General features: G+C 43.1%; 1 protein-coding gene across 1 annotated transcript in view; it reads right to left on the bottom strand.

Moving 5' to 3' along the window:
* Positions 1-220: 220 nt before the first annotated feature.
* Positions 221-15,574, bottom strand: part of CKAP5 (cytoskeleton associated protein 5) — a 102,377-nt gene continuing 87,023 nt past the window's right edge. The window contains exons 36-44 of the mRNA XM_060176484.1: positions 14,834-15,013; positions 11,077-11,264; positions 9,566-9,641; positions 8,133-8,321; positions 7,912-8,049; positions 7,177-7,260; positions 6,915-7,074; positions 1,108-1,259; positions 221-954 (exon numbers count right to left, since the gene is read on the bottom strand). Of these exons, the coding sequence (XP_060032467.1) occupies positions 712-954; positions 1,108-1,259; positions 6,915-7,074; positions 7,177-7,260; positions 7,912-8,049; positions 8,133-8,321; positions 9,566-9,641; positions 11,077-11,264; positions 14,834-15,013 (1,410 nt within the window). The 3' untranslated portion in view covers positions 221-711. The remainder of the gene's footprint in view (positions 955-1,107; positions 1,260-6,914; positions 7,075-7,176; positions 7,261-7,911; positions 8,050-8,132; positions 8,322-9,565; positions 9,642-11,076; positions 11,265-14,833; positions 15,014-15,574) is intronic.

Genomic DNA, 15,574 nt, shown 5'->3' with positions numbered 1-15,574 from the left:
CATCACCCGGCCCCGGGAGAATGATTTCTTTGCTCCCTTAGGAGTTGCATGTGAGAAGCAGGCAAGTGGAGTCTCTTCTATTCCAAGAGATAAAGACAGTGTGTGCAGAGAGGAAGTGACATGCCTCGGGGAGTACTCCAGTACAGTTCTCTAGCTGGTCCCAAGAACATGTGACAAACAGCTGCCTGGCACATCAGAGGCGGAGCGTCTTAGAAGACAGTTATATAGTTAATGCAAACTTTATTTATAAAAGACTCTTAAATTAGTTGTCTCATGCCATGCATTCATACAGAATATAGTGACCCTTCAGGGCTACAGGGAGAAGAGCTCACAAACTCAAAGGGGAACTAGTAAAGAGATTCTAATAGTTAGGAAAAGAGTAGGAATTTAGGAAAGAGTAGGACAACTTTACAAATGAACAATTAAAAATAAAAGAGAGAGAATCCGGAAACTAGTCTGAGCTGAGAGGTGGGCCGCCGTTTCTAAGTCTGTACACTAAACTAAACACAGACAGTCTTCTAGAGGCGGGACGCTGGCAGGGAGAAGCAGAGTATGTACAAATACTTGTGCCACCACGCCTCCTCCCCCAGATCCACGGTCTGATACATACAGCCAGTTTGTGTACACTAGGCCTACCGAGGCCTCTTTCAACTCTGAGGACTTCTAGTTTAGGAGACTAAACCTGCGGGGCGCCAGGGGAACGGGGCAGCTTCATTTGCGACTGCTCTTTATTCTTTCCAGTCTTTTTTTCAAGTCGTCAATGTTAGCTGTGGAGGAGGAGGAGGTCATGGTTCCTGATGAGTGAGTCTGGTTAGAATCCAGGTCTGAGTGCTGGTGCTGCTCCCGTGACTCCCGGAGCTGAGAGAGTTTGCTGTGCAGCATGTCTGTGGAAGAGGCAACGGTGGGGACTGCTGGTTTGGAGAGCAAAGAGGTCAATGGAGGTCGGTCTTCTTGCTGTGGAGGAGAAAAGAAGCGACAGACTGAGCAGGCCGAGAGACAGCTCTGTAGCAGTGCATATTGAGCCCAGGCTGCCGCTCAGGCCAGTCCCTTGCCTACTTCCTACCTGGCACTGGCCCCCACCCCCACGCACAACGCAAAGAGCAGTACCTTGGTATTGTCCAGACCACACCGCTGTCGGAGGATTTTTAGCCTTTCCAGGTAGACAGAGGGCCCAACCTCTTCTCCATTGGTATTGACTATGGAGGACACTGTGTTTGTGGGGGTGGGCACACACGAGACCTCCATCTGAGGGGAGATGCCTGGAGGGGACATGAAGAAGAGACACTCAGATACACACACACCCCACTTCTAGACTGCCTTGACGGAAACAGTTTGGGGCTTGAGTACTGCCACTGAATTTGAAAACTATCTACAAAAAGCAGCCTGAGCTGGTGATAAAGTATATCCTGAAATACACAAGACAGGCTGAATGAGAACGTCAGAAACTGATACACAAGAGCAGAAGGACCCAAGAGTGTCATCCATCTGTATTCTGGGCTGTGCAGGAATTGTACTCCAGTAATCTCGGGACAACCCAAGCAGCCTAAGCCACTCCTGTGTGCATTATTACTTCCCAAGGAAAGAACCTAAGAATTAGATCACGTAATGGGGTGGTGGTGGTGGGGAGTTGGGAAGTTCATTCAAACTGGGGAGGAACAAAGATACAGTGTGACCACATAGGAAGAGGGGGAAACAGAGGGGCCCAACAGACACAGATCACCTGGTAGAGTGCACATGGCAACATGTGAAAGGACCTGGGTTTAAGACCTTGGCCCCTACTGGGGGTGGGGGTGGCGATAGGAGAAGCTTCCTGAGTGGTGCAGGTGTCTCTCCTCTCTTTCTCCTTTTTATTTTTAATATTTTATTTATTTATTAATGAGAAAGATAGGAGGAGAGAGGGAAAGAACCACACTCTGATACATGTGCTGCCGGGGACTGAACTCAGGACCTCATATTTGAGAGTCCAGTGCTTTTATCCACTATGCCATCTCGCAGACCATTTTCCTCCTCTACCTTTTACATCTAACAGTAAAGGACAACAAAAACCCAGCTGTAAACAACAACGGAGTCCTGCAGGAACTAGGATCTTAGTGGCATTAAATAAACACATAAACACTCAGTTTGTAACAGACAGGGTGAAATGTGTACAACCCCTTGCCTATCTCTGCAGATCCAGGATCACTAAGGGGAAGGGGGCCTGATGTCCTGCACTGGAGGGAAAGGCCACATTGGTGGTGGGGGGCAAGAGATGTGGAACCCTGGTCTGGGAAATGGCTCAGAGTATACATTTTCCTGTGGGAGGACCTGGGCTGAAACCCTGGCACCATAGGGAATATCATGTAAAAGGGAAGCTTCAGGAGCAGGGGAGTGGTGCTGTAATATCCTTTTGTCTCCCTGCTCATCCTCTAAAATAAAACATCGGGGGGGGGGGCAGGTGGCAGCACACTGGGTTAAACACACATAGTGTGAAGCACAAGAAGGATCCTGGTTCGAGGCCCCAGCTCCCCAACCTGCAGGTGTCTATCTTTCTCCCCCACCTCAATTTTTCTCTGTCCTATCCAACAAAACAATAGTAGCAACAGCAACAACAATGGAAAAAAGATGGTTGCAGTGGGTTAAGTACACATTGCAAAGCATAAGGGCTGGCGTAAGGATCCCCACCTGCATGAGGGTTGCTTCACAAGCAATGAAACAGGTCTGCAGGTGTCTTTTTCTCCCTGTCTTCCCTTCCTCTCTTGATTTCTCTCTGTCCTATCCAACAACGACAGCAAGAACAACAACAATAACCATAAATAAGGGCAACAAAAGGGAAAATAGCCTCCAGGAGCAGTGGATTTGTAGTGCAGGCACGTAACCCTGGAGGCAAATAACAAATAAACAACAACAACAAAAAAAAGGAGAGTGGGAGTGGATAGCATAATGGTTATGCAAACAGACTCTCATGCCTGAGGCTCCAAGGTCCAAGGTCCCAGGTTTAATCCCCCACACCACCACCAGCCACAGCTGAGGAGTCCTCTGGCAAAAAAGAAAAAAAAAAAAAATCCTAAGACAATATTGTTCTTATTTTGCTGAGCTAGAGCCTTGTAACTGTTTCAGTGAAAAGGCCAACATTTTCTTCATGCAGGCAGAGTGGGGAAAATATTCCATATACTAAAAAGATGAAAGTACTGGGAAAGAAATTTCACTTATGGTAGCCACTGGGAGCAGTGGAGTTGTGCAGGCACTGAGCTCCAGCGATAACCCTGATGGCAAGAGAAAAGGAAAAAGCAAAGAAAATTCATTTGTGGCAAATAGAAAAGTAAAATAGTTGATGTAGGAGGAAAAGGAATCCTTTAAAGACGAGCTCCCTTCGAGAGGGTGAGAAATGACCAATGTAAGTGCAGCGAAATAGGGACGTCTGAGTACTTTAAGGCATGAAGCCGTTCACCCATCAATGGGGTCATGCTCGTTGAGTCCTGTGCTGTTTGACTCCATCACCTCTGGGTCAAATCTTTGTATTTGTTTTATTTTGTGAAGTTCGGCCTCCTGTCTATGCACTTTGACTGCTCCCAGGTCAACCGCTGATCAACCACTGTTTTCCCCTAGATAGAAAAAGGATGAGACACCACAGTACCAGAGCTTCCTGGTGCCGTGAGGCTCCCACAGTGTCAGAATTCAAACTTGTGTCATGTGCACAGCGAGGCACAACCCTACCTGGTGAGCAATCTCTCACGCCCAAAATGAATACATCTTAAACAGAGGGCATCAATCAAATGTTGGCTATCACCAGAAGGGGCTGTGGGAAGGAGAAGAGGAGGCCCTAGTGAGATAAACCAAACCAAGGTTTGTCTACAAGTAGCATGCTGTCACTTTCTGTGCATTCTATACTTCTCTTTTTTCAAAAAGTTTTTTTTAATATTTATTTTATTTATTTATTCCCTTTTGTTGCCGTTTTATTGTTATAGTTATTATTGTTGTTGTTCTTGATGTCATCGTTGTTGGCTAGGACAGAGAGAAATGGAGAGAGGAGGGGAAGACAGAGAGGGAGAGAAAGACAGACACCTGCAGACCTGCTTCACCGCCTGTGAAGTGACTCCTTTGTAGGTGGGGAGCTGGGGCCTTGAACCGGGATCCTTTTTTTTTTTTTAATTTATTTTTTATTTAAGAAAGGATAAATTAACAAAACCATAGGGATCCTTACGCTGGTCCATTAACACTTTGTGCCACGTGCGCTTAACCCGCTGTGCTACTGCCCAACTCCCTCAAAAAGTTTTTTATATACTTAAGTAGACATTTGCTGTGTGAATGCTAGTCTTTTTTTTTTTTTTTAAATCTTTATTTATTGGACAGAAACAGCAAGAAATTGAGAGGGAAGAAGGTGACAGAGAGACAAAGAGACACCTGCAGCCCTGCCTCACCCCTTGAAGCTTTCCCCCTGCAGGTGGGAACTGGAGGCTTGAACCTGGGTCCTTGTGCATTGTGACATGTGTGCTCAACCAGGTGTGCTACCCCCCCCCCTTTTAAAGCATTTTATTTAATTTTAATCAAAGAGACAAACTGATACAGAAGAAGATACAGAAAGACCAGCACATTGTTCCGCTCTGGCTTATGTGGTGCTGGGGACTGAACCTAGGACTTCCAAACCTCAGGCACAAGCCTTCAGCATATTCATCATGCTGCCTTCCCAGCATGTTCACTCCACCACTTCTTTTTTCTTAAGTTCAAGTAATTTTTTTTTATTACCTTTATGTATTTATTGGATAGAGACAGCCAGAAATCAAGGGGGGGGGACAGAGAGGAAGAGAGGCAGAGAGACACCTGCAGCACTGCTTCATCACTCGCAAACCTTTCCCCCTGCAGGTGGAGACCGGGGACTCGAACCTGCATCCTTGCACACTGTAACATGTGTGCTCAACCAGGTGCGCCACCACCCGACCCCTTGACTCCACTTCTAAAACAGATCCCTAGTACTTTGGTAAGTTGTGATTTAAGGTGCTTCAGCCCAGCAAGTTACATGGAAGAAAGCAAAGCATGGTCTAAAATTCACAAAGGACTAGGGCACCAAAGTAAAAGCCCTGTGGTGAGGGGGAGGGTGGACATGCGGCTTCCTGGGCCGGTGGGGGTTGGGGTGGGTGGGAGGGATGGGTCACAGTCTTTTGGTGGTGGGAATGGTGTTTATGTACACTCCTAGTAAAGTGTACTCATCTAAATCACTAGTTAACTAATATGAGAGGGGGAAAATTACTTGTGTGTCTCGAAGTTTTTAAAACAGACTGAGTCTTTTTAATATATAGGCTGTGTATTTGATATGTGGACTCTCTCAAAAGCCTAGACCAAATAGATTAGAAACAACCAGTGGCACTGCTATATAAGATACTGGGTACTATACAGCAAACCCTAACAAAAGGACTTTTCAAAGTTAACCCAATTACCAAATAATGTGATAATAACAATAACTATCCATTGTCTTTTTGAACCCTAAGACAGCAGGAACCTCACATCTCCACTATAGAGCCTCTACTTCCCCCAGTCCTGGAACCTTAGGATAGGGCCCACTTTCCCGCATGCCTCTCCCAATCCATATCAAATAATATTGCATCTGCCGATCGCAACCTAATCAACGCAACGAGTGCCACCTCAACATGCTTCAGCTCAGACTGTGTCCAGAGACTTCAGGTGTGGAATGACAACCCTTCAGCTTCATTACTCGGGTGAGACCTTTCCTTTCATAGTATTCTCTAATTCCATCCCAGGTGGTTTACTTTCTAACGAAGTCCCAAAACCTAGATATAGACCAGGTTCTGTGAGAGAGAGCATATGTTCACAAGTATCCATAAACTAGTGCAAAATATATACCTGAAAGCAGAAGTACACTAGAGTTTGCAGTGAGTAACCCCCCCCCCCAACACTTCCTCTCCACTATTCCAACCTTTGGGTCCATGATTGCTCAATAATTTGTTTGGTTTTGTATGTATAATTGATTTTGTATGTTTACTCTCTTTTCAGCCATCAGGTTCCAGATGCCATCAGGATGCTGGCCAGGCTTCCGTGGACTGAAGACCCCACCAATGTATCCTGGAGCTCTGCTTCCCCAGAGACCCACCCTACTAGGGAAAGAGAGAGGCAGACTGGGAGTATGGACCGACCAGTCAACGCCCATGTTCAGTGGGGAAGCAATTACAGAAGCCAGACCTTCTACCTTCTGCAACCCACAATGACCCTGGGTCCATGCTCCCAGAGGGATGGAGAATGGGAAAGCTATCAGGGGAGGGGCTAGGATATGGAGATTGGGTGGTGGGAATTGTGTGGAGTTGTACCCCTCCTACCTTACGGTTTTGTTAATTTTTCCTTTCTTAAATAAAAAATAAATTATAAAAAAAAATTCACAAAGGAACATCTAACAGGCAAACAAATCCTAGAAGGTAAAGCCAAGTGAGTGTCACTGAACTTCAAAGGAACTAAATACAGGACCAAGGTGAGAACTCTAGTCTGCATAGACAAAGGGAACTTGAAGTGTCTTTTCTGTCTGTCTTGGGTCTAACTAAGGCTCTTGGCAGCTGTTCTCTGTAACTGACACGTACTGCCTTCCTTCTGTCACAGACTACGGCAAAGCCTTTTAGCTTCTGAGTGAAATGGAGAGGCATTGGGAAATGTTTGAGGAGTGTTATTTTGATACTAGGTATGGAAATGGATATATGGAGGTGACAGTAGGGAGTGGCGAGGTCAGATGGGAGGTGAGTACTGTCATCAGGAGAACGGATATTTCTGAGAGTGGCAGTGAGAGTTGACCACTATTTAAAACAGTGTGGCCATCAGTGGTGGCCAGCAAATCCAGGTGCCTGGATATAAATGTATATCAAGCAATTGCTGTTACCTGATTGCTGACCTGGGAGTTATTCTGAGATTATTCTTGGAGCTATTACAAGAAGCCGTACCTGCTGAAGTGGGAATCCGGCCTTTGCCCTCCCGCTCCATCTCTATCACTCGAAGGCCTCTCTCAACATAGCTCTGGAAGAACTGCGAGGAATTTTTCAAAAATGGTTCAATGTCAGCATCTGAGTATTTCTTCTTATATTCATATAACTCAGCGAGGCCCTGGTTGGCAAGAAAAAGGCAGAGGTGGGGACAGATGTTAACCAGTGATCCTGTCCCAAAAGGTATTACCCCCCCCCACACTGGGCTCAACTCTTCATTTACCTCCTTGGTGTTCTCTTTAGAGCCAATCTTCTTAAAAATCTCAGCTAAGAAATCATTGACTTTGGCCTTGGATGATTTTTCATCCTGTAAAGTAGAAAGACACAAGGAAGGAGTGGTTGGTTAGATTTGAATTAATAATTAGGGCCCAGTGGTGAGGTAATTAAAATATCCCAAATGTCCCAAAACCCAGACATCATCATCTGTCCCTAGAGAGAACAGTAAGTACCAACACTGCAGGGATTGAAACAGAAACACATTCTGGGTTACCAGATGTTTCTAGTCTGAGATTCTCAGTTAAACTTGAGGAAGAAGGAGCTGGTTGACACCTTTGGAGTTCACAGTAAGTATGTCTGGTGATCTGTGCCTTAGGCACGGACACAGAAAACTGTCCTCAGGAGCCAAAAAGCACAGGCTTATTGTAGAAAACTCAATGAGGTTACAGTTTCAGTGAGAGAATAATCAGAAGGGTCCTTGAAGTTTCCCTCTAGGCCCCGAGAGGCTCGGCTCCACTGGCATACACTTTGACAAGGCCAACTCAATCAACCTTTCTTTCCTTCCTTTCTTACTATCTCCCCCCCACCCCCACCTTAAAATCAAAACAAGGCTCCGCTCTGGTTTATGGTGGTGCCAGGAATTGAACCTGGGGCCTCTGGAGTCACACGAATGGAAGTCTGTTACACTACCAAATGGAGCAATCTCCCTGGCTCCCCATCCATCTTCAATCGGGACACTCACTATTCGAGACGCCCCCTTTTCTGTTTCCTTATCAGACTTGCTCCCGGTCTGGTCCATGCTATGCTTCATCATTCGGCAGAGGTGGGCTTCCAGCTCAGACTCGTTCTTGTTGTCAATCATGGTTAAGTGGTCTAGGATCTGAGGGAGACACACATTCAAATGGTCACACTGCCATTTCCATGTTGTTCTCCTCTAGCTTCGTTAGCTGCACTGTTACTCACTTTAGGCCCTTTTAATTTGCATAAAGTGTGCAGCAGAGTTTTTAGGGTCCTTATAGGAAATTCACTTTTACACTGCTTCAATTTCTCTTTGGGGAAGACCTTCATGAAAATGTGTATATCTAGAAGAATTCTGTCCAAATTAATGCTGTTGATGGTATCAGGCAACAGTCGAACCATTCTCCAGAGACACTATTGAAGAAAGAGACAAAATTCAGAAGGAGTGACTGAAGAATGAGGGCAATTTCTATCTCTATTCAACTTCCCCAAATGCTGGAATTACTTCTAAAAAGGACAGCCAGAGATATATACACAGTACATCATATCTTTCAAGTTCAGGTGCTAAAACAGGAACAACCTGATCATTTCAATGGCTAGAGCATGACAAGTGATCCAAGTTATCATCTCCAGTCCATGTCCTAGAGATAGGGACCTTTAAATGATGAGAAAATGTAGAAAGTCTGTTTCTGAATGTAGAAAAGGGTTTGCTTGATACCCCAAAATAAAAAGTTTATATTGCTTAATCAAATCTAGTCGAGAAAGTACCACTACAATGTAATTATAGTACTATAATGTTGTGGAAAGTTTAGTTACACTAGATCATTAAGGAGACAAAGTAATAAAAGCCTATACAGATTTTCCCCCCAAAGAAATAAATGTTTCAAACTTCTTGCCCTTTGGTTTTAGGAGAGCTGGTGAGATAATATGTATTATGTAATGCTCCCTTTTCACTGTTGGAGGTAGGATTTACTTAGGTCTGTGTCTGGGGTACAGATCTGAGGAAGGATAGTTAAAAGCCAACTTTCTTTAAAAACATTTTTTTTTGGCTATTACCTCTATTTACTTATTGGCTAGAGATAGCCAAATTAAGAGGAGGGGGAGATAGAGAGGGAGACAGACACCTGTAGCACTGCTTCTCTTGCAAAGCTTTCCGCTGCAGGTGGGAACGGTAGCTTGGACCCTTGTGTGTTGTAACATGTGCGCTCAACCACCTCCTGACCCCGCCAACTTTATTTCTTAGTCATGTACTAGTTTATTTTTTATTTTTATTGCCAGCAGGGTTATTGCTGGAGCTTGGCGTTAGCACTGTAAATCTACCAGCCCCAAGTCCCAGAACTCATTTTTTCCTTTTTGTTTTTAATCCCCCCCCATTAGTTTGGTTTGATCGGACAGAGAGAAATTGAGAGGGGAGAGGAGACAGAGAGATACTTCAGACCTGCTTCACCACTTGTAAAGTGTCCCCCCCTTGGAGGCAGGAAGTGCAGACTTAAACTTGGGCCCTTGTACATGGTGATGTGTGTTAACTGGGTACGCCACTGCCCGACCTGGCCTGTACTGGGGTTCTGAATCTAGTTTTGTTCAAACTCCCCTTTCCCCATATTTTAACAAAGTTGTACATCTTTGAAAGAAAAGAGATCAAATGATTTCAACTTCACCTTCATAACAAGCTCTGAGAATTTGGGAGAACTGGCTGTTGCTAGCAGGCTGTCTTGGAGCAAAACAAGAAGGGCACTGGAAAAAGAAAACCCAACACAGTAGCATCAGTAAGTTTTAAAACCTACACTCTAATGAAAATCACCAGTGACAGGCCAAATGCAAACATTTCTTATTCTTCTAACAAAATGAGATCTCATAGATCAGGAATTTTTCCCGATGACTTGATATTAAATTACTAAGAAAACAAACACTGTTCATTTAAGTTTTATAAGTTACTATTTGGTAAATAGTAATACTACCCACTCTGTTTCTCACTGTTACTAAAAGAAAAAAAAAAAATCACACCTGGGAGGTAGCACAGTGGATAAAGTATTGTACTCCTTTTTGTTTTTAATTTTTTTTTGTTATTATCTTTATTTATTTATTGGATAGACAGCCAGAAATCGAGAGAGAAGGGGGTGATAGAAAAGGAAAGAGAGGGTGGGGGTACAGCATAATGGTTATGTAAAGAGACTTTCATGCTTGAGGCTCTCAAGTCCCAGGTTCAATCCCTCACACCACTATAAGCCAGAGCTGAGCAGTGCTCTGGTAAAAAGACAAACAAAAACAAACAAAAAAACATTAAAAACAATATTATTAAAAAAATAATAATAAAGAAAGAAAGGGAAAGAGAGAAAAACCTGCAGTCTTGCTTCACCACTTGCAAAGCTTTCCCGCTTTCCCCATGCAGGTGGGGTTGGGGGCTCAACCTAGGTCCCTGAACACTGTAACATGTGTACTAGGCTAGGTGAGCCACCACCCAGTCCCAAGTATTGCACTTCTAGAAAAGGGTTTATTAATGAGAAAGAGAAAAAGCAAAGGAGGGAGGAAGACTCACAAGGAGAACTTTGCAATGCCAAGGTTCAAACTTGGGAACTCATGTTTGAGAACTCAATGCCTTATCTGCTGTGCCACCTACTGGGCTACTGAATAAATACACCTTCAAAACCCCCCCCCCCAAACCTTAAGATATATAGGGATCTTCAGTCCAGGGAAGCCTGCATCCGATCCCTAGGGAAGCAATTACAGAAGCCAGACCTTCTACCTTCTGCAACCCTCAATGACCCTGGGTCCATGCTCCCAGAGGGATAGAGAATGGGAAAGCTATCAGGGGAGGGGGTGGGAAATGGAGATTGGGTGGTGGGGATTGTGTGGAGTTGTACCCCTCCTACCCTATGGTTTTGTTAATTAATCCTTTCTTAAAAAAAAAAAAAAGATATATAGGGATGATATGCTGACAGACTTTATAGTCTTATTCTAAAAACTCAGAATACTGGTGGGGTTACTAAGTTATTAACAAAGTTTTAGCTGCTGTCTCAGGCTGGAATACCTTTAGTTCAAAGGAGAATAACAGTAACAAATCAACAAACCAGGCAAATCTAAAGTTACAACTGATCTATTGACTCCTGGTTTCGAAGGGTAGATGGAAGAGAAGCTGGCCCAGGCTCAAATGTGGCGAGTACAGATATACCTCAAGATGTTGGTCTGGTCTGACTTCTCCAGAACCTTCACCACCAAAAGGTTCACTGAGCGGATCACCTGTTGTCCTTCCTCCAGGTCTTCAATTCGAGAATCCAACATTAAGGTGATGAGGCCGTGCATCAAGTCTTTTAGAACTCCAGTGGAGGCCTCCCGGGCCAGGCTCTCTATCTGGAAGAGCTATTCAAGTATAACTGTGTTAGGTATATATCTCACTAGACAGAGCAAGAAAGAACTCAGATGGTATATTTTAACAATTATATTTTTTTAATGCACAGTACTAGGGAGAAATAAAAGACATTTCTCTCAACCTTCTGGTAATAGCCAAAATTAAGTGGTGTGCTCACTTTTTTATTAGAAGAGAGTATTTCTTTTTTTTTTTTTTTTTTTTTTTTTTTTAAAATATTTTTATTTATTATTTATTCCCTTTTGTTGCCCTTGTTTTATTGTTTTTTTTTTTTTTTTTTTTTTTTGCGTTTCTACTTCTTTTTTTTTTTTACATGCATAACATTCCCCAGATTCCCATTCAACAATACAACCCCCACTATTTCATTCATCATTTTTCATGGACCTGTATTCTCCCCACCCACCCACCCACCCACCCACCCCAGAGTCTTTTACTTTGGTGTAATACTCCAATTCCATTTCAGGTTCGACTTGTGTTTTCTTTTCTAATCTTGTTTTTCAACTTCGGCCTGAGAGTGAGATCATCCCATATTCATCCTTCTGTTTCTGACTTATTTCACTCAACATGATTTTTTCAAGGTCCATCCAAGATTGGCTGAAAACGGTGAAGTCACCATTTTTTACAGCTGAGTAGTATTCCATTGTATATATATACCACAACTTGCTCAGCCACTCATCTGTTGTTGGACACCTGGGTTGCTTCCAGGTTTTGACTATTACAAATTGTGCTGCCAAGAACATATGTGTACACAGATTTTTTTTTGGATAGATATGTTGTGTTCCTTAGGATATATCCCCAGGAGAGGAATTGCAGGATCATAGGGTAGTCTATCATGTCAGATATGAGAATAGCTGTTCCTGCCCTTTTTTGTGGGCCATTGGCTTGAATGATAGTTTTCCATCCTTTCACTTTAAGTCTGTGTTTGTCTTGTTGCGTTAGGTGAGTTTCCTGTAGACAACATATTGTTGGGTTGTGTTTTCTGATCCATCTTCCTACTCTGTGTCTTTTAATAGGTGAATTCAGGCCATTGACATTTATTGATATCAAAGATTGAAGATATTTTAACACCATTCTTGTAGAGTTTTAGAGTGTTTTGATATGTGTTCTATTTGTGGTGGTCTGGTTGTTTATAGGAAACCTTTCAGAACTTCTTTCAAGGCAGGCTTGGTGATGGTTGCTTCCTTCAACTGTTGCTTGTCTGAGAAGGTTTTGATGCTTCCATCTAGTCTGAATGACAATCTAGCAGGATATAGTATTCTTGGCTGAAAGCCTTTCTCATTGAGCACTCGATAGATATCTTGCCATTCTCTTCTGGCCTGTAGTGTTTGTATGGAGAAGTCTGCTGCTAATCTTATGGGTTTTCCTTTGTAGGTGACTCTTTGTTTTTCTCTTGCAGCCTTGAGGATCCTTTCTTTATCCTTATTCCTTTCCAATCTAAGTATGACATGTCTTGGTGTCTTTAGGTCTGGGTTAATTCTGTTTGGGACCCTCTGGGCTTCTTGAATCTTTATGTCTTTGATGTTGTCTAGACTAGAGAAATTTTCAGCTATTATGGCCTGGAGAACGCTTTCTTCCTCCCCTTCTCTTTCTTCCTCTGGTAAGCCAATAATGCGTATATTGTTTCTTTTGAAGTCATCCCATAGGACTCTGTTGTTGTTTTCAGCATCTCTTAATCTCTTTTTGAGATCTCTTACTTCTTCTTTAGTTGTCTCTAATTCATCCTCAATCTTGCTAATTCTGTCTTCAGCCTCATTGATTCTATTCTCTCTGCCCTCTACTGCTTTCTGGAGTTCATCTATTTTGTTGCCCTGCTCTGATACTGTTTTAGCTTGTTCAGCTAGTTGCCTTCTTAGCTCAGCAATTTCAGCTTTCAGCTCTCTAATAACCATGAGATTATTAGAATTTTCTTCCATATTCTCATTTGTTGTTCCTGCAGTTCTGATTACAATTTTTTCAAATTCTTTACTCACTCCTGTTATTATTTCCTTAGCTAATGTTTGGATGTTGAACTCGTTGTTTTGTGCTTCGCCCTCTGGAGGACTTTTAGCTGGACTCTTGTCCTGGTTCGAGTCTCCATTATTTTTTCTTGTTGTTTTAACCATTTTATATAAGTTAACAGTTTTTTCAATCCCTGAGTTGGAGTTCAGTGGTGTAAAAGCCTTTTTTTTTTTTTCCCCTGTAGGCTATGGTAGCCTGAGGGCTTTTAAACTATCAATAGGCTTCTTGGCTTAATCACTGACTCCTGACCAAGAGATAAAGCAGGGTGTGGCAGAGATAATCCAGTGGTTATGCAAAGAGACTTTCACAGCCCTTCAGCTATGCCACCGAGGTATAGGTCTTCTCCTGAGTTTCCCGGTTAGATCTCTGTGCCCTGGTGTCCCTCCCTGTTGCTGCTCCAGATTCTGAGGGTAGTAGCAATGGAGACTCAGAGTTGTACTTGGTGAGTCTCTGGGGAGTCCTTTCCTCCCTTCAGCTGTCCCCTTGTTGGTGGAGCAGACTGGAGGTGGTGTCTCCACTGACAGACTGTCGAACTGTTAGCAGTCACTTAATCTCTCCTTAGGCCCCTCTCTCCTCTCTGTCACCAGCCACGCGTGTTTGTACTCACGGGTGATTTACTGGGTTTCTGTGGTCATTCTAGTCCTGTCTTGTTTCGGTCCGGGTGGTCTCCTTTGGTATTCCTAGTTGATCCGGGAGAGGAGAGGAGAGGAGAGAAAGCGATCTGCTGCTCGTAGCTCCGCCTCAGAAGAGAGTATTTCTAAAAAATATTTATTTATTCCCTTTTGTTGCCCTTCTTGTTTTATTGTTGTAGTTATTATTGTTGTCGTCATTGTTGGATAGGACAGAGAGAAATGAAGAGAGGAGGGGAAGACAGAGAGGGGGAGAGAAAGACAGACACCTGCAGACCTGCTTCACTGCTTTTGAAGTGACCCCCCTGCAGGTGGGGAGCCAGGGGCTCGAACCGGGATCCTTACACCAGCCCTATGCTTTGCACAATGCGCGCTTAACCTGCTGGACTACCGCCCCACACCCTAGAGGAGTATTTTTATAGCGGGGGTTGTTTTGTTATGTGGAAAACTGGGAAATGTGATCATGTACAAACTGTTGCACTGACTGTTGATAAAACATTAATCCCCAATACAGGAAAAAAAAAAAAAAGAGCATTTTTAATCAGTAAAAAGTCAACTACAGTTAAATATACCTGACGAAGATACTAAGAGTAAATAAAATTTTAGGTAGTGCTCACAATAAGGTAAGCTGGAGTGTGGTCCAATATTCAGTGGGAGTAATCAGTATACTTACATGTAAAATTCTACATTGACAGAGGACTCCCTGGAACTCTTCTACTGACTTAGACTTTAAAATTTGGGGGTGGGGGTAGATAGCATATGGTTATGCAGAGACCCTCGTGCCTGAGGCTCTGAAGTTCCAAGTCCCAGGTTCAATTTCCCGCACCACCATAAGCCAGAGCTGATCAGTGCTCTGGTAAAATTAAAAACAAAAAACTTGGTGGGGACAAGAGACCAAAGGGAAGCTCATGATCTGATCTGCAGCGATGTCTTACCGAAATCATATTGCCAATGATACAGCTATACAACTTGATTATCTCGTCCTTCTCCAACTTTTCGTCTGCCATATGTGTATTGTAGATGAGTCTGAGCTGCATGAACGTGGCTATCAGAAACTGATCAATATGGCCAGACATAGCTTCAGCTTTATCTTCTTGTCTCAGAACCTCGTCAATCTGATTAAAAAAAAAAAGATAATTTCCAAGCTTCAGATTTTCAAATAAAGGAAGACACCGCAAGCACGTCATTTCCCATAATTTATGAAAAACAAAACAAGACACTGGAACAAAAATATGTCTCTTGCTTTCCAATCTCTCAAACTGGATTTCCCCCTGGTCTACCCATCTCAGCACACACTACTGTCATTCATTAGTTACTTAAGTTAAGAAGCTAAAAAAAAACCAACCAAACAAAAAAACCCCAAGGATTTACTACTCAATTCTCTCCTTTCCTCCCCTCACATTACATATGCAGCCAGTACCTAAATGTGCAGATTCTACTTCTGAAAGATGTCCTGATATGTAACTTTTTCTTCTAGTACACACGGTATTATCATTCCTATGAATTTTGGTTATAATTTTCTAATCAACTACTTGAAATCTACTCTTGCCTCCACAGTGGCTAGTAAATGTTTCCCAATAAAAATAAAATTCAAACATTATAGGAATGTTGCAAGTACAGTAAATGTTTTATTTATTTTTTTTTGCCTTTAGGGTTATTGCTGGGGCTCAGTGCCT

This window comes from Erinaceus europaeus, chromosome 17 (genome assembly GCF_950295315.1).
Source record: "Erinaceus europaeus chromosome 17, mEriEur2.1, whole genome shotgun sequence".
Classification (NCBI taxonomy): Eukaryota; Metazoa; Chordata; class Mammalia; order Eulipotyphla; family Erinaceidae; genus Erinaceus; species Erinaceus europaeus.
Note: the sequence above shows the minus strand (reverse complement) of the source record. Positions and strands in the feature narration are given on the sequence as shown.